The 19,793-nt window shown below is 40.3% G+C and overlaps 1 protein-coding gene across 2 annotated transcripts; it reads left to right on the top strand.

Annotated features, from left to right (window-relative positions):
- The first annotated feature begins 700 nt into the window (after positions 1-700).
- On the top strand, positions 701-19,576 carry LOC133023329 (zinc finger protein 316-like). Of its 2 annotated transcripts, XM_061090344.1 has the most exons (5): positions 701-774; positions 933-1,167; positions 6,100-6,158; positions 14,471-14,585; positions 16,626-19,576. In XM_061090344.1, the coding sequence occupies exons 2-5, from the start codon at positions 1,029-1,031 to the stop codon at positions 17,660-17,662; spliced, it is 1,350 nt and encodes a 449-aa protein (XP_060946327.1). In that variant the 5' UTR covers positions 701-774; positions 933-1,028; the 3' UTR covers positions 17,663-19,576. The 2 variants fall into 2 exon arrangements, with proteins under 2 accessions (XP_060946327.1, XP_060946320.1); XM_061090337.1 differs by having other exon boundaries at positions 701-1,167.
- Positions 19,577-19,793: the final 217 nt, after the last annotated feature.

The following is a 19,793-nucleotide window of genomic DNA, read 5'->3' as shown; positions in this document are numbered from 1 at the left end:
TCAGCCACAGCCGGCCCTTTAGAAATACAAAACATGGCACACAATAAATTATGCCCTTTCGAGTCAAATTTGAATGTCTGGGCTTATGGACACTTGGATGATACCAAAGGAGCAGTATGGAGGCATTTTAGTTTTAAGTTTTTTTTAAACTTTTTTTTTACATTGGAAGAAGTGGTCCCCATTTACTTAAATTGTATTGGATTTCACTGCAATGCTGTTTACCCGTGAAACTCCAAGTGTTGGACTCAAACACTTCACCAACCCCTCTATCGGCATAGTGGTGAGTGGATGATGACTGAATTAAATGATATTAGGCAGTCTATATTGAGAACATGTTTGTTATGGTCTATTAATTCATCATGTGCAGGCAGTGGCTCTTAATGTGGGTGTGTTTGACTAAAAGGAATAATGCAATTCCTGGTTTCCACCATTTATCTTTAACACTGTTTACCCCATAGACTCCAAAAGTGTTTTGTGGACTATCAGTTTAAAGCCTGACGGGAAGCTTCAAGCCAGAGGAACATCACATACACTATTCTGATCAGACATGAACATGATTCATGTTTCTGTGAGAACAAGGATTTTTCAGATTTCAGAGTAACATCAGTGTCAGGTTGGGAACGGAAAGATTCTGACTCAGCTCTAAAGCGTAACAACAAACTGACGTCATCAGAGGGCGACTCGTGCACTTCATAGAGACAACTCTTGAGCTGCACACAGTAGGGGACAGATCATAGACTGGGACAGATACACAGACTGTGAATCCGGCTTCAGGTATTTTGCATGTCTCTCCGATAAGACACCACCGTGTGGATTTGTTGACACCTGAGCCCCGACGCGCACACCTGTCCGCGCACAAACACACACACACACACACACACACACACAAACACATAGCCGAGACAATGATGGCGGACTGTGTCGGCTTCCAGGCGCAGATTGCCTCGATCATAGAGATACTGGCCAACTCTGCGGTGGCGGAGATCTGTAAACTGGTTGACGATGGCTTCGCGGCGCTGCGTTCCCAAATGGAGCAGGAGCGCGACAAGAGCGAGAAGGAGAACGACGCGCTGCGGCAAAAGCTACGAGACATGGACGTGAAGATGAGGAGCTACCAGAGGAAGATGAGGAGACGAATTCAGCGGGAGGAGTTCAGGCCACCCGAAGGTAAATAGGGGCAGGCAGCAGCTGGCCAGCGGTGGAGGAGACATTAGTCCGAGGGAGGCAGGGCACACGCACACACACATGTCCTCATATACACTGACATGAAACCACAATAACTTCATGAATGTCACAACCTGGTAACCCATATTTTGATCTTATTGATGACCTTTAACTGATCTATGAAACACGAGTAATGATACTTATTGCAGCTCATTCTATCTTACTGGCCTCCACTGCACTGTAGTTGAGTAGACACTGTTGTTTCCTATGAGGTTTCCACATGACCTACTGCTGCTAGGCTCCCCGGTTCATTCCTGTTCATCCCACTGTTGTACAGTCCCGCTCACCATTATTGGCGCCCCATAAATTTTTTGAATAACTTGTACAATATCTTCAGAAATAAATGGAAATGTACCAAATTTTTATCATCAGGATCTTGTAATTGGAGGTCCAAAGTGATTTAACAAAGAAAATAGTTTTTTCAACTTGCATATTGAAATTTCAAAGAAATCACAGAAAAAACATCATGTGCAGCAATAACGGCACCCCACTTTAATATTTGGTTGCACACCCTTTGGCAGTGATGACAGCCTCCAAACGTTTCTTGTAGCCATCTATAAGCTTCTTGCACTTCTCAGCTGGTATTTTCTCCCACTCTTCCTTTGCAATTTGTTCAAGCTCCTGAACGTTTGCAGGGTTCTTTTCTCCAATAGCTGATTTCAGCTCACCCCAAAGATTTTCAATCGGATTGAGATCAGGACTCATTGCTTGCCATTTTAAAACATTCCATTTTTTCCTTTTCAACCATTCCTGCGTGCTTTTGGATGTGTGCTTTGGGTCTTTGTCTTGCTGGAGGACCCATGATCTTCGACTCAAACCAAGGGTTAGGGTTAGGGTCTTGTGTATGCTAATAATAGCCCTTCTGAAATCCTCAGACAGCTCCTTTGTCTTCACCATTGTAACAAAGAACAAGGAATAACAGGTGGCTTTTTAAAACACGAAAGTCATCATTCGTTGGCTTATTCATGTAACATGGGCACAGACAATTTATCACAGGTGAATCTTATTTGTGATATACCACAGGTGAGTTATAATGTGTTTCCGTACTGATTTACAGCAAAGGGTGCCAATATCAGTGACACAGCAAGATTTACGTTTTTCTATTTTCTCACCCCATTGATTATTGATTTAAATTGTTGTTTATCATTTGCTCTTTTTTATCAAACATGAATTCTCTATAGAAAAAAGTAAAAGTAAAGCAAACAGCAGACAGATGCAGTTGAGAGACAAGCTTCTGAACTTAGTGGAAAATTTAGCAGCTCAAGATACAGATATATCCCTCAGGAGGTGGTAGAGACCAAGGGCCTCATTTATACACAAAAGCCATAATATGACATCACGGTGTTTGTTATTGAGGTGAAAAAAGACAGATTGTTTGGTGTCTACAGCGGTGATGTCATCAATAAAGAAAATACACTGATACACTGCTACTGACAATAATACAGTGAGTGAGAGTGAGTTGGATAGAAACGGTGCCTGAAAATAAAATTTTCGCTAAAAGCTTTCATCCTAATCCTTCCATTCGCTCACTCAGCAGTACGCATGTGTGTCCCGGCATTATTTATATATTTAGAGCCATCAGACCGATTACTTTACATATCAGTGGATCCTAGATGTCATTTTCTTCCTATATATGCAAATAAACATATCTTTCATTTCTGAAAAATCATGATGTTTTTAGCCAGTGTGACTATAAAGAAAAACAATCAAGTATTTTTATTTTATTATGACTATATAACTGTAGCAGGTCAGATAATGTCAGCTGAGCAGGTGGTCACAGCTTCATTGTGGTCCAGGATACATTTCAGGTTCACATTGCTTAGATTCATAGGTAAACAAACAACTGCTCAATGTGAAAATGATTAAAATATTGATAAAGAGACTCAAAAATAACATAAATAATCAGAAATCCCTCCAAACAGATGCAAAACAATAGCACAGACCATAGATTGTATAGAAAAAGGGTGTGAAAGGTGAAGGCAATACGGAAGACACCTGCATTGTTTCTAATGGGCAGCAGATGTCAGTTCCACTGGATGTAACAATATGAAAATTTCATCTGACAAGTTAATGGTCTAAATCAATAGTTTCAAGTGTCCTTAAATATTTATGATTTAGTGCATGACTAATGTGTGATTAACAGCTGGTACTAAGACCTGGCAATTAATCAGGACAGATGTGATCCGTCTTTAAGTCAGCTGGTCATGCTTTCGGTAAGTGTTTTTTGTTATAAGCCGATTTTCACTCAAATTAGTATCCCAATTAATTTGAATATTAATGTGAATTATTAATTATTAAAACATCCCCAGTTCATAAACACCACCGACAGACAAGGCAATAGATTTTTTGTGTCCTTTAAATTTACATTAATATTGTGATATCACGGGGTAGTTTACCTTACTTTTTGTCAAGGCTTATGTACTTTTGTATGTTTTCTATCAACCTGCCAGGAGAGGCGGATTGAAAAAAAAGGTCAAGGTCACAGTTGCCTCACAAAGTATGTTTATATTTTTCTTGAACGTGATATCTTAAGATCAGCTTGAGGGAATGTCTTCAAATTTAGAACACACTGATTAGATTTTGGTGGTCGGAGTTAAAAAGGGCAATGTTGTCTGGAACGCAGTAGATCAACAATGCTCACAGGAAATGTATTTACATGTGGCATTAACTTGGACTCACGGATGACCTGTATAGATTTCAAGGTCACTGTGGCCTCATGCATGTTTTTGGCCTCTTGGGTTTGATATTTCAACACCTGACTTGAGGGATTTTCTTTTGATCATTTGTCACCAGGACTCAAAGATGAAGTGATTGCATTTCAGTGGTCATGGGTAAAGGTCACATTGGAAAAAAATGATGAAAAAAAATGTACACTGAAATTGCAGCGGTTGGCGGAGGCATACAACCGCAGTGCAGTGATCATAGTTTATTTTAGGAACTCCACTCTGTTGGTACTTCACAACATACATTTCTCTGGTTTGATTTTTATAAAAATTTAAGAAAGAATGTGTTGTGCACTGAAAAAGACAAACATACATTTTTTTATGTCCCTACATTAATGAAGACTGCATGTTAACTTAGTAGTACTTTTCTTATGTTAACTTAACTCATCAAACTGACATTTTTGGCCTTATTGGTTCTTTATCCTAGGTTTGTTTATTTAAGATTGTTTTATTTGCCGATCGAGGGGAGGGTGAAGTGTTTTAGTCCCAAAAACAGAAAAACTACCTTAAATGCCTGGATACTGCTTTTGTGGTGTCATCCAAGTGTCTGGAAGCTCTTACATTTTTACCATGTTTTTAGCCTAAATGTCCACTGTTATCTTCCTTGGACACACGTTCGCGATCCCACGTACACACCAGAAACATCAAGCACACTGCACATAAGCTATCATAGGCACCTGTGGGGTGCGCGTCAGCATCGCTACATCCGGTAACTGACTTATAGACTTAAAACATGTTTCGAGTCGAATTTGAATGTCGGAGCTTCCGGACACTTGGATGACACCAAAAAACTAGTATCCAGGCATTTTAGGTAGTTTTTCTGTCCTTTTTTTTACATTTAAAGAAGTGGTTACAATTGACATCGTGATAATAATGGCGGATCCTTTACCGTGTTGGCATCTGTAATTGGTGGTGGACCACGATCAAGGTGGCAGCTGATGATGGATCCTAATTGGCGGCAGTGGACAATGACTGTGGACTATAGTGACATCCGATCTTGATGGTGGATCATGATCTTGCTGGCTGCTGACCATAGACTGATTGCAGCAGGACTGCTTGATATATAGTATTTCTCCTCAGATACTTGACCATTACTGACAATAATCCATCAATTCAGTTATCCTTCAAAATGTTTACCCTTATCAATGCTGCTAAAACCTTTATCTTGATGCTGTTGCACTTCTGTCCGTCCTGGGAGTGGGATCCCTCACATGTGGCTCTCTCTGAGGTTTCAATCTTCTTTTTACCCTGTTAAAAGGGTTTTTTAGTAGTTTTTCCTTACTCGTGTTGAGGGTTAAGGGCAGAGGATGTCACACCTTGTTAAAGTCCCAGGAGACAAATTGTGATTTGTGAATATGGGCTATACGAATAAAATCAGATTCATTGATTGATTGACATACATTTTATTGGATTTGGCGGCAACGCTGTTTCCCACTGAAACTCCCAAAATGTTTTGTGGACTCGAACAAAGTACATTTTCCGTTTCAAATCAAAGTGGTTCCGTTTCAAGACTCAGTGAAACAGTCCCTTTGTAGAGTGGATATACCTGAGATGACATGAGTCGGAAGGAATGTGCTAACTGAGGCTTCCAGGACGTTGTCATGATGGCACTTGTTTTATTTTAGAGCATAGAATCGAGAATATCCCTTATGTCACAGGAACAGTATCAAACACTGTCCCATTTTATAACATAGGGCAAGATGGAGAATATCCCTTATGAGTTCTGCACTAATTAAGATTCCAACCACCAGTGGATGTTGGGGACAAATCTACATTTGTGTACCATAGAATAATCCGGTGTTTCGAACTTTTAATCACAAGAAGCATTCTTCTGAGGTAGGATCACCACACGCTTATCAGGCCTGGGTCCCTAACATCTTGGGGATGTTTACTCCTGATCCAGAGCTTGCAGGTGGATGTTGCAACAAAACCCCTGATGCCAACCTTGACAGGGCAAACTATTACCTACCTTGGGGAGAGACTTACTTTACAACCAGTGAGGATGTATCTGAGGGTAGATGGTGATGAGCAAAGCAGGCACGGTGGATCTTCATTTAGCCACTGCCGGAGGTTTTTAGGTTTTAAGACAGGGTGTAGAGGCGTAAAAGCTTCATTGGACAGTACTTGCTCAGGGTCTTGTGTTATTTTCCAGGAACTGATGACCATCAGCCTCTGGTGTCTCTTCATGCCTCCTCAGAAGAAAAATCAAAGGTAAAGATAAATCGCCAGAATGTTTCTGTGTTTCACTGAAACCACATCAACACACAATAGGCCCGATCTACTAAAGGTTTGTGCGTGTAAAAACCTGTGCAAACTTGATTTCACCTGCAAAAAAACATGCAAGCTGATCTACTAACGGTGCGCACTGAGAATAACATGTAGTACGTTTGCCTTAATAAATATGCAATATCAGGCATTTCTGCATAAAATATTGGGAGTAGTAGATGCAAATACTTTAATTTAGCACATGTATTGGGATTTACAAAGCCTGAAAACAACTGCAGTAGATGTCTGCAACCAAACAAAACTGTTCCCTTCGTGTTGAGAAGATTTACTGAAAGAGGTCTGTTGAAAATTCTCTCACAGTTCCCTCTTTTTCATCATGAGAACAACAAAAACTTCCTTCACAATAAAAATCGTGGGAAATCTGACCGCCAGAGGAATGACAAAAGCTGTATGATACAATGGATAAAACACAGTGTAAATTCAACATGGCGGTCTCACACATCAAGCATTAATTTGAACCCCCTCTTACGCAGGCAAACATCTCTCGGCCAATTTGAGTAAGGGCTCTGCAGCAACCAATTAGTCCTGCTTATTTTCAAGGTTTTCAGAAGATGCGTGATAATATTAAAATCACAACAAGGTCAAATGGGACATATTTCTTGAATGTAATACAACAGTTTGTGAGTCAAAACAATCTGATTAGATTAACCTAAATGTTTATCAGGAAAATTGGAATCACAACAACAGGATTTCTTCTGTCTTCTTCTGTCATCTGAGCAAACCATTGGGTTTTTAAACTGCTAGGGCTGCTCTTCGTTGTATATACTTTTTCCTTCTCAGCTCCAGAATGATCATCAATGATAAGTATTCATTATATATAAGGGCCAATGATACATAAAGGGAGCTACTACATTTATTGAAACACACAATATAAATCAACATTTTAAACCCCAAATCACATTCAAACCTTCTACATTCAATTCAGTCCGATTTGTATGGCGCCAAATCTTCCCTTTAATTCAGGGTGGGGACCCTCTTTTCTTTCTATTTAATGTTTGTTTTTTATCACATCCTTTGAGGGCCATACTGAGAATTTGTCTATTAATAATCAATCACAATTCAAAAGGTTTTGATTTGATTCATTGTGAATATGGGCTATACAAATAAAATTCGATTGATTGATTGATTCAATATGTATTCTGTTAAGGATATATCATCGTACGGTACCAATTTCGCTTGGATATGTGTAACTGTGCAAGGAAACCTCTAACTTGGTGCATTATGAAAAATATTATGGTAGGCCTGTCACGATAGCACATATTTTTGGACGATATATTTTACCAGAGGTTATTGTGATAAATTCTATTATTGTCATAACCTTTTAAACCATTTTAAACCACTCAAAGAATAATATTAGCATATTTATGCAATTTCCTCTTTTCAAAGAGCAATTAACTTAATTGTTAAGAATTGCCTTTCGTTCTGTTTGTGTGTGTGCGTGTGTACAGTATAAGTATTTAAGTAGTAGTATAAGTAGTTTTGTATTTATGAATTGCCTTGCAGTCCGGATCAAACAGTCTTGCCAGACGTTCCCTATCCATGCTTTATCTGACTCTTTAAAATCCAAACACTCATATTGTGTGGGGCAAATACCAACTGACCCGGAGCTTTAGACCTTCACACTCTTGGGATAAGAACACTTTATTAATTACATCAAATAGGAAACACTAAAATTGATTAAAACTAAAGATAAGCTCGAGCATATAATGAAACTGGGAATTTTATATTTGAATTGAATACAAATTGTAATATATGATTTATCTCAAAAAGGTCACAGTCCTGTAAATGCTTGCTATTTCTCAGGCACAAAGCAACTTTCTGATGCAGCGGCTGCTAGATTCTGATTGGCTTGAGCAGTGTTTTTAAAAAAATTTTATTAAAAGATTGGCATTAGAAGAAAAAAAGGATTGGCATCCAAGGACACATAGTTTTCAATATGCTGTGATTACTATGATCTAAAAAACATTTAATTTAATAATTCATAATTTAATTTTTTTGTCACATTGTCCCCCTTTTCCCTTACAGTTTCCGTGACCCCTCCTGGCGCCCCCTGGGGGTCGGGACCCCCACTTTGAAAAGCAGTGAGTTAGTTTGTTGGTTGTATATGAACATACTCTGAAATATACTCGAAAGTCCAAAGCAGAGTTTTGTAATGGGGTGTCAAAAGTGGGCTTGCACTAGGTGTTCTTTAAATGGAATACAGCACAATAGGCAAGCTGTGTGTGGCCACTTCAAACCTGTGGTCATCATCATTTTTGACAGGGTTTCTTTTATTGTTGATTTCATCCTCTCAACCTACTCTGAGCTATTTATAGCCAAAGGCATCCACTAAAAAACTGGTCTACAGTTACTAGCAAGTATTCGTATGTATAAAAAAATCAATTTCCATATTTATAAAGGGACCCAAAGAATGTAACAAATTATCTATTATATTAGTGTCACTGTGATGTTCTTTCTCCTAGTTTGCTGGAAAATAATGCATCTTTCCATTTAAGTGTGTGAAACTTGTGGGATGCCTGTTGCAAACCATTGAGATCTTATTATTTTATTAACCCCCCACCCCCCTTTCCAACCTGTAACGGGCCGTGCATGACAGTGGCAAACAGGAACAAAAGGGATTGCGGGCAACCTCTTATCTTTATAATTTACTTAAATAGAAACCAAAATATCTAAAATCAGTGTAAAACGTTGCAACTTTGTTCTTTTGGCAGAATGCAAGTTCTTGTAAGGGCTTATAATATGCCTCTGCAGCTTGAGGTACCAGAGGGTAACACTTGTGCTTCCAACACTTCTTAATCAGTTATTATAGTATAGCCAGCAAGATTGTTTCTGTTTCCTGACCCTTCCATTAATAAAAAATTTGGTATTGGTGTCGGTAACAAGTCTGGTCTCGGGTTTTCAATAACTACAACACATTAATGTTCATCATCTTCATCCATAATAACAAGAAGATTGTCTGGGTTTAGATGTGGTGAGCGCATCTAATTTTAGTGTCTAGAATAGTTTGCCATTGCAAGAAAGAGAGAATTTCCTTTTTTTTGTCTTAGATGGAGGCACATATTGTTCAAGACTTATACTCTCTCAGACAACAAAAGGCGCTGTTCATCTCTCAGTACGTTTCCCAAACATGTCACCTCTGGCAAGAAGATCTGTAGCTTAGCCAGGGATGCTCTGTGATCACATTCAGGAAGTCTCTGGAACAGCAAAATCGAGTAAAGACCGAAATATGCTACGGATCCCACGGACTCTTTTTCCTTATGGTTTTCCGAAGGCTGTGGGTGCTGAAAACAATTCACCACCAGAACAGTAAGTGGCGCAACGGAAGACGAGCTTAAAGAAGCCTACCTCATGAGGTCTTTATATGTAGAAGAAGTCCACGTTTGTTTATTAGCCTTCTCCCTGCTTTCCTCACACACTCCGGACCCCTCTCCACTAGGCGCTCTTCAATGTTGTTGTCCATATTTGAATCGTAGTTGTGTTTGGGTTTTAAAGTGGTGGTATTCTGATATACGGACTGAAAGTTTGAGGTCCGGAAATGTGAGATTCCGGCAATGACGCCGTGCGGAAATGATGTCGTTAGCGGACCAATCACAGCCAAGGGCTGTCCCTAGGCTCTCCGAAATGCCCACGTATAGTTACAAAAATCAGAGGTACACGAAGAGCTCTCTGAGGTGCTTGGAGAGGGCGTTCCTCTGTCTGTGTCAGTCAAAATGGAGAAGCATATATCGGCCTTAAGAGCGACAAGTGTCCTTTGACGGGGAGACTTTCAACAGGTCATCAGCATACAGCAGGAGTGTGCTGCCACCAGGCAGGCGATAGTCATCAGTTCATGTTTTACATCTGCTTCAGACACCACCAGACCTTCCCTGAACAAGTACGGTCTGTCTGGGCGTAGTGGAATTAAGAGAAATCTGTGCAACAATGAGGCAAAACCGAATTGGTATCTGAACTAGGGATGGGCATAATTAATCAACGATCGATTATATGATCATTAAGAATTTCGTCGATGACATTATTTTTTCATCGACAAAATTCTGTTGCGTTCACTGCCAACACTGCGAAGCTATACTTCTCCATGAGCGCATGAGGAGTCCACTGCTCTTCTTCAAGTAGGAGGTCGGAATATCCGAGTTGCCTGAACGCAGCACAGTGAGGATTTTAGCAGCTGTAGGAAGCAGCCCGGAGTTATACTTTACAAGCCCCCGCTGAAAGAGCAGCAGCTAGCCGCTGAGAGCTAGATGGATTTGACGGTTCTCGACCTCTCAGTCCGGCTGTTGTTACGTCCTCAATCCCAGTACCCCTCACCCAGACCCGGGTCTGTACGGGTTCCCTTCCCTGTAGACTGAGGGTCCGTGTGCGGACATGAAGCCGAGCTCCGCAGCTAGCCCCCGGAGCTAGCGGAGGCTAGCTCAAAAGCTAGCCCCTTCGGACCCGGACAAAGCCGGGTCTGGTCGAGGGGTTCCGGGAGTGAGGACGTGGCAACCAGCGGACTGAGAGGTCGACAACCGTCAGATCTAGCTAGCTCTCAGCGGCTAGCTGCTCTCTCAGCGGGGCTGAAGAGTACAGCAGCGCTTATTTACAAGTGCAACATTGAACGGCTTCCGTTTAACTGCCACAAGAGTTGTTCATCTTGTAATAAGGACCTCAATGAGGAAACACGCTGTGTTTTTTCTATTTTCACTGCCTTTTAACAGTCTCTAAATAGTGAATTTTAATATAAAAATATTAATGATTAATCGAAAATTCGTCATTAACTCTCCCGACGATCGATTAAGACAATTTAATCGAATGCCCATCCCTAATCTGAACAATGGATATCATTAATAGTTTGCAAATCCTGAACAAATCTCCACTCATTGGTTTGGTTCGGGAATCGGCAAGATAGGAGTATTGAAAGGACTGGTGGTTTCTACCAACACACCTCAGTCCAGAGAGCTGCTTACAGCTTCTCTCTTTGGCTGGCATGTTGCCACCATCTCTTAAATGTATTTCACAACCTCAGCAACATGTGGATGTGTTTCACTTGTCTGTAAAAATCACTTTGACTTTTGAGTTTTCGAGGTGCACCATTAGTTTATTGATTGTATTTATCTGTAGAATTTAATGCTCCAGTGCAGTAACGCTGTAAGACAGGTCTCATTGCAAACATCAAAACCACTAAAGCTGGCACTTTGTATTAGGGTGATGGATAAAACAGTTAACAAAACTTTACAGGTGAAAACAACTATTTTAATTGAGTGTAAGGTCAAATTTTTAATTTCCAATTTAATAGTTTTGATACTACTTTGATACTAGTTATGTGAGATAAATGTAGAATTAGCATCTATTTTGTTCAAAGCACAGTGAAAATACAAGTTTTAAGGATTAAATATAAATGGTTTTATTTTAAATGATCAGTGTAAACCAGACTTTAGGATGAGTTAAGTGATTGAGTCATTTCAATTCAATTTTGAGATTGAGATTTGTTTATTTATTTTCTGTTAAGTTATTTTTTTTTTCATAAATAGACTTAAAGTCTAAATAGTCCAACTCTCAAATTCAGTTGACCAAATCACCAATAAGGAGACGTTTTGAAGTTTTAAGTTGTGTGGGGTTTTTTGTTTTTGTTTCAACTGGAGGAGAGGGATGGAAGGGGATCTACGTCAACAGTTTTTGCTTAAGTACCGCCCACTGAAAGTGGTCCGCTTCTTCTCGTCTTATCAGTTTCATACAGAACACAATTAGAGTACGCAAAATATAAGTATTTTATCACAGTGTACAGTACACTACAAAACGGCGCACAACAAAGTCTCTTTTCCTGATGGACACAAGCTCACTTCCAAACGGCCAGTTACACCCAGGTCAGCCCACGACCCGGAGAGCTCTTCCTTCAGGTGAAACCAGGAGGCGGCTCTTGCTTGTGCCGGGCGCAACTCAAAGTTCCCGCAGAAAATTAGCGCACCTTTTGGGGGCTGTGGGCTTCAGCACAGTCTTTATTTAATCTTTACCGACAGACACAGGCTCCCTGCCTTACTGCTATTGCGCCAGAGCCCCTGGGATGCAACCAGGTGGCAGCTATTGCCTTTGCTGGGCATGACCCAAAGTCACCCCAGAAAGTCCCAATGGGCAGAGGCTCCCCACCTGTATCTGATCGCACAATGGCCAGTGTGGCGCGGGCAGCATCTAATTCCTGGGCCGGGCACGACCTGGTGTCGTCCCAGTAACCAACCAACCACTGGTAATTAGTACAGACTAAGCCCACTAGTACAGTGCATTATGACATTATAAATATATCAATTCCAATTTTCACAACAGCTGAGTTCATTTGCTTTAATTTCTTCTCATTTAGTTTGGATTCAGATAGAGCAATTTGGATTTAACTTTCACACAGAGGTTTTGCCGTGAGGCCAGTCGTCCAATAAAAAACAATAGGCAAACACTTTGATTATTTGGCATTTTTTTTACAGCCACATAGCAGTAATTTTATTGTCAAGCTCTGACACGTTAAGGCAAAATCAAAGGATAACTTTAATTTTGCAACTTACTTTGCTGTGTTGAGATCCTGTTTGTGACGCCAATTCGTGATGGAAGTTTTCTGGAAGCTGGGGAAAGGAGAACTCAGGCAGCAGCTGATGTCTTTTACAGAATAGTTCAATGTAGACTTGATCCATAGGAGACCAGAAGGTGGAACAATATACAAACTAGGGCTGCAACTAACGACTATCCTGATAATCGATTAGTCACAGATTATTGAAACGATTAATGGACAAATCGGATTATGAATGACACAAATTCTCCATAGCTCTTATTTAGCCAACATCTTTTAAATTTAGCTTGAGGTTGTTCGAGGCATGTGATCACTGAAAATAAAGACAATAAAGATCGATACTTCATTAAAAAAAAATGTCTTTTAATAACCTTTGCTGCATGTCAGGATACTGTTGACACAAAAGCAAAGAAAAATCAAGTTTTTGTCCATTTAAAACCAAGGTCTGGCAGAGTGCTAATAAAATTTTTTTATTTAAATTCAGGTTTCCTTTTTTCCTGTGAACCAAGAACAGGCCAAGTGCTGATACTAAAAATAGATACAAAATCAAGTATCTATTTTTCCTGTTAACAAAAAGGACAGGGAAAATAACATTAATAAACAACCCGAACAAATACAACCCCGAATGGCCCCCATAGAATAACAAAGTGCTGCGAATAGATGCACTGTATGAATGGGTGAATGTAAAACTGTACTGTTAAGCACTTTGAGTGGTCATAAACTAGAAAAGCGCTATATAAATACAAAACCATTTACCATTTCCACGTCTAGCCACTGATGTAATATGTAAAAGAATTGGAGTTGGTTCCTCTCTGTCTGGAGCATCTGAATTAAATATGAAAGTCCCTGAGTGTAGATACTACAATGTACTGCTATTTGACCTTTTATCTATAACCTGACCTTGGGTATTGGTTAGAGAGAAGCAAGTAACTGTGGAATGAGTCGGGCTGTTGTCTTCATGGTGAACAGATTTACTGTATGAGGATAATCAAAACTTCTCTCAGAGTACTCTGAAGTAAAAATAATTAAATCACATCCTCTGCCTTTGTCCCATATAACACTGAGGTGACAAACAAATTAGCAAACTAAATGAGGATGGATCATGTCAGAAAGTAAAAAGTAAAAAAGTATCAACATGTGTCCTTTTCCAGTGTAAATATCCCAAGTTTATGGTACCATCAAAGACGGCCACAGATAAGGCCTGATCCATAGGTCTAACAGCAACACTTCCAGGTCTTTCCATACATGAATACATTCATGTAACTGTATGAAGTGACCACGTCAGTCAGCCGCACGTTTTAGCTCCAATATTTACATTGTTATATCTACATAACGACAGGAGCAGCAAGAGGAGCATTAGTGGTTTTGACTCATTATGTATGCATTATGTGTATATACTGTAGGGTTAAGCTCATTAAGCATAAACACAACAGCTGCACCTACTCCTTTCTGTCAGTTCCATCTAAGTTCTGATGTATTAACAGATTATTAGAGCATCAGATTCTGCAACTGTAGCTGAAGTCTGCTATGAATGGAGTCATTAGGGGATTACAACGAGCCAGCAGACCTGGGATCAGTTGGTAACAAGTAAATAAAAGTAGCACAATAAATGTATCTAATTGTGAAAGAGGAAAAGTCATGACTACATTTTAAACTCTTCAATAAGTAAGTAACAGAGTAAAAGGTTTTTTTGTCCTGTAAACCTTCACAGCACAGTGAAACCAAGGTGATGCCGCTGGTGAAGCAGGAGAAAGTGGAAAGAGACAACTGCAACCTGGACCTCAAGGTGGAGGTGAACATAAGCGCAGAGTGTGGCCTGTCAAATGGTAAGTGCTTAATTTCTTTGTTTACAGCCTTTACTGTAGTTTGAACATGTTAATTGGTGAAACATTTACACCTCGTCTGAACTTCAGTTTTTCTACATCAACACTACCATATTTATTAGTTGAATAATTAAAGTTATCTGATGAGTTTGAAACATGATAAACCATGGCTGCTTTTTCATCAAATGGTAAATGGATTTGTATTTATATAGCGCTTTTCTAGTCTGATGATGACCACTCAAAGCGCTTTACAGTACAGTTTCACATTCACCCATTCATACACACATTCATACAGTGCATCTACTTGCAGCACTTTGTATTCTATGGGGGGCTATTCAGGGTTCAGCATCTTGCCCAAGGACACTTCGGCATGCAGATGGTTCAGACTGGGGATCGAACCGCCGACCTTCAGGTTGGAGGACGACCACTCTACCCCTCAGCCGCCACTGTATCAATTGATACAGTGTAATTGTGACTATCATTGCAAGTGTGCTGTGATTTATAAAATTACGTTTTCAATTAAAAATCTGACTACAGTCTAAGCCTTAAAAAGAAAACGTTTGATTGTAGCATTTACCGTATCAGTGTGGTCCTGACAGGCCCAACTTTGTCGGTGCCACTGCATTGAGGCGCATAATTTATAGCACTAGTTTGGCTTTCTTGTAGAAAATTGTATTTTCTTGATCCTTGTTGTTCTGGGTTTGTACCTTCATGGTTGAAAGCACTTATTGTAAATCGCTTTGGAAAAAAGCTTCAGCTAAATGAAAAACAATGTCATGTAATGACTTGTTGAATTTATGTTCAGTGTTTGGCTTTCCATCAAAACCCTGCCCTTACACTCAAATAGCTCCTGTTTGCACTTAAATTTGCTCTGCTTCGGCTCAAACTGTTAGCTTTCACTCAGATATATAGATATATTCAGATATATTGTTGCTCACACGGATTTCCTGTGCTCCAGCTTCAGCCCCTCTCCTCACTCGGGCTGCTTTCTTTGCACTCTTGATCGTCTGCTCTCATATTTCTCCTCTGCTCTTGGATTTGGAACAACCCTGTCAAAAGTTTGAGCAGAAGCAGAGCAAATGCTCAAAATAATAAGTTAACAGGTGACATACCTTATTCTTCCACCACTGACACCATGTGTTCCATTAACCAGAAGTAACCAAAAAGCACAACACAGGCTACATCTGACTCCTACAACCAGTATGACGAGGAACATGACTGGATTGTTTTGGAGGATCCTCCACTTGCCACTTCGACAGCAAACTTTACATTTACTCTAATGTTGCATCACAACTTGCTAGCAAATGCTATCTGGTTTAGCTCTAGCTAATTAGCTTCACCACTTCCCTCAATGTTTCCTCAGACTGGTGTTTGCTTGCACTTCAACTGTGGTCAAAAGACTAGGGGAGATAAGGCAAATTAGCCTGCTGAGGTATAAACAACCAATAGCTACAACAAACAGTTCCACTCCAATTAACAGGCAGCAGTAACGCAGACGACTCTACAACAATAATAATCCTATATAAATTGTGCAAAATTAAAATAATAGTAAGCAGGGAGGATATTCAAATTGTGCTTCTATTGCAGAGATTGACTGTTCAAAGATAGAAATAGTGTAATACCCGACCAATCACACATCTTCAGTGCTGCAAGCCCCCACCCCAAAGGTTCCTGTACTTTTATAAAGGTACTACCCCCTGTGTACGGACTGTTTTGGGCCTAAAAAGGCTTAGTTTAGACCGAGGTCTCTGTAGTGGAAATGCAAAGTGCTTGCATAGATTCCTACTTCCTGCAGAAAGTTCCTGCTGTGAAAACGCAGCTGAATTGCCAACACATTTAAAATGCTCAACAATCATCAGACTCTGAGCTCATTTAATCAAAAAGTGAAACTTCACTTACAAAGTTTAATCCCAATTTACTCTTATACTCATGTATGTACATTGAGCTCTCCTAATTCAATTTATCAGTTCTCTGAGTTGTTCCTTTTTCTTTTTCTTAAAATCCACTCACCCTGTTGCTCTCTGACTTTCTGCACCTCCTTAGCCGTGGAGCCCAATGAAGATATCCCCCATGGTAATGTTGGTGACACAAGTGTCATCACCCCTTCTACCCCCTCCACCAACCAACCCTCTTCCTCTCCCACTGACTCCACAGTGGATCTGACCTGCCAACCACGAACCAAACGTAAAGCCATCGAGGCCCTGGGAAACAGTTTGGCAGGCAGCAGTGGGGGCCTCCCGGGCCCTGGAGCTGCTCGCAGGGAACTTGGAGTGAGCCTTACAGATGGTGCTCTAAAGCCAGAGATCCAGACAGATGATTGCATGGAAGAAGAACTTCATCTCTCTCAGCTGTCAGCCCCTGTAGCATCAGATGAGCCCAGCCCCGACCGCCTCCACAGCCTGGGCCTTGACCTGGTCTGGATGCAGGAGAGGGTCAGCCATCTTGGTGCAGCTTATGCAGTAGCACAGTTAGGTTTGGGTAACACAGAAACTGGACACCCCTCTGCCTCCTTTCCCTCACAGGGAGGAGGAGACATTTTAGATTGCCCTCCAACTATGCTTTTCACAGGTGGATCTCATGAAATGGCTGCTTTTGCTGCTTCTTTTGACATGGCAGCTGCAGCCACCACCGCTGCCGCTGTTGTCACTGCACCACCTCCACCCCCTCCCCGTTCAGCTCCTTCTGCCATAACGACAAGCCAGAGGCGGCCTTATAAGAGCGGTGCTACCTCTTCTACAGATCCTGTGTCTTGTGCAGTTTGTGGTCGTCTTTTCCCAAGTGCAGCTGCCCTAGAGCTGCACCAGCCGATGCACACAGGCGAGAGACCCTACACTTGCACCCACTGTGGAAAGGGCTTTGCCCAGCCCAACAACCTGCGGGTCCACCTCCTTATCCACACCGGGGAGAGGCGTTATCGATGCACACTTTGTGGGAAGAGTTTCATCTCATCAAGCCACCTGAAGAGGCACCGCACAGTCCACACGCAGGAGAAGCCCTACAGCTGCTCGCGCTGTGGACAGTCCTTCAGCCAGATGTGTAGTGTTCGCAGACACCGGCAGCAGTCCCAGTGTGGACTGTAGACTGGCCCCCGGATGAGGTGGATGCAATCTTAGACTGATCCCCACCTGAAGGGTAATTCACTCAAATCCCTTTATATGGGAATTTATGCATCTTATGTAAGCATAAGCAAACAAGGGAAGGTTGTATCCTGGGATATCATGACATGTATATTTTTCCTAGACCATAGACGTCATATGTGAACTCTGTTTTAAGGTGGCTTTCCCTTTCAGACCCTCAACCTTTTCTTCCTCTATGCCTCAGACAGAGGATCGCAGAGTGTACTGTACAGGAGTGTCTCAGTGTTGACATCACTTAATCCATCCTTCTATCATGAAATGGTCAAGTTTATGAATGAACATCCGGTTTACATAACTTACTATGGTGGTATTTGAGTAATGAGTTCACCTGTAAAATTGACCAAAAATACAGCAAAGTTTGACTACAATTTATTACAAATATCTTATCTTGCCTTATTCAACTGTGGTTTCATATTTCCAGACAGTTCCAGCTCTTTTGCCTGTTAAATCACTCAGAAGTGTGCAAAGGGTTTTCAGTTTTTTCACTGGAAACGGGGGGGACAGGTTAGCTCAGTAAGCAGAGAAACATCTACGCATTCCAACAACTCTGAAGCTGCTTTTATTTTATGCAATCATCATATGTTGTGATGAAAAATGTGACATCAGGATCAAGTGGCTGTTCGTGAGCTGAGGGATGACGGCACACAGTGTTGCTAAACTATTGTCACAATATTTATTTATTCATTCATTTTATTTTAATTGCAAAGGACAATGTACGAAATAGAATATTAATTTGCACATGATCTGTTGGACTAGAGTAAGATTAAAGGTCATCGGAATATGCCAAGTGACAGAATAACACTAAACTAACAGGAAACAATACAAAATTACACACAATGGTACATCTTTCTCATACGCACGCACACACACTCACATACGTCTCTCTCTGAATTTACCGTTTTTTTCCTTGTTAAAAGGGGTTTTATTTAGGTCGTTTTTCCTCACTCTTGCTGAGGGTTACGGGCAGAGAATATCACACCTTGTAAGCCCTATTGGAGAGATTTTGAATTGTGAATATGGGCTTTACAAATAATATGTGATTGATATGTATTTAAGTTTTCACTTGATACGATGGTAGGAACTGCTACTTAGCGAGGGATCTGATATCAGATGGTAGTAATGATGATGATGCTACTCACAGCTGACTAGCTAAAACAACCTTACCAAACTAATCTCTACGGATCGAGCCATGCATGGATTGCAAAGAAAGTATTTTGGCCTTCGTATCAAACTCAGCAGTGATCCCACACACATAAATGTTTAGTTTTTGTTATACAAATTCCAATTGATTTCCTTCATCATTTTTACAATGTCTTTTACCATATCTCTGATCTACTCTCTTACAGTTACTGAGACAAACTAACACTGGAAAAAGATTTGTCCACAGCAGCATTAAGACTTCCTCATAAATTCCCCTTCTGATAAAGGTTTCAGCCACTTAGATATGATCTTACATACTTAAAAACCTGCCTGTACAACAGAATTCGTTCTTGTGAAAGCTGAAAAATCTGGATATGACAGCTGTGTTTTGTTGTCCTTTACTCTGACACCCTGACAGACATGTGAGTCTGTTATTTTTATTGCTGCAAAAAAAATGTAGCTGTCATTTTGTTTATATTTCTGAGTTTATGTTTTTGTATTTATGAATTGTCTCATGAGTCTTTATGCAGCCTGGAGGCTGGAGTTTCCTCAAATCTGCTTAATACTGTCTGATAAAGCTATAACTCTTTATGCCATCTGGTCAGACTTTCCACTTATGGAATGCTGGCTTAGTCAAAATTGAATGAATGAATTAATAGGTAGATAAATAAATATGGCTATGAAATTAACCCTGAAATAAAAATATATGGCAATATATATAGCATAACATAAATATATAACTGAATCCATTTACATAAATTTCAAAATGATGTTTTTCAAAAGATGACATTAGTCCCATGAAAAAATAAAATGTGGTATTTTGAATTAAAAGTGCTGTGAAATAAATAAATGTCTTGAAAAACATCATTTTGAAATAATTAATTGTATTTATTTAAGTAAATGTAAATGTTATTTAGATTCAAACGGCATACCA

The sequence above is a fragment of the Limanda limanda genome, chromosome 2, assembly GCF_963576545.1.
Source record: "Limanda limanda chromosome 2, fLimLim1.1, whole genome shotgun sequence".
Lineage (NCBI taxonomy): Eukaryota > Metazoa > Chordata > Actinopteri > Pleuronectiformes > Pleuronectidae > Limanda > Limanda limanda.
Note: the sequence above shows the minus strand (reverse complement) of the source record. Positions and strands in the feature narration are given on the sequence as shown.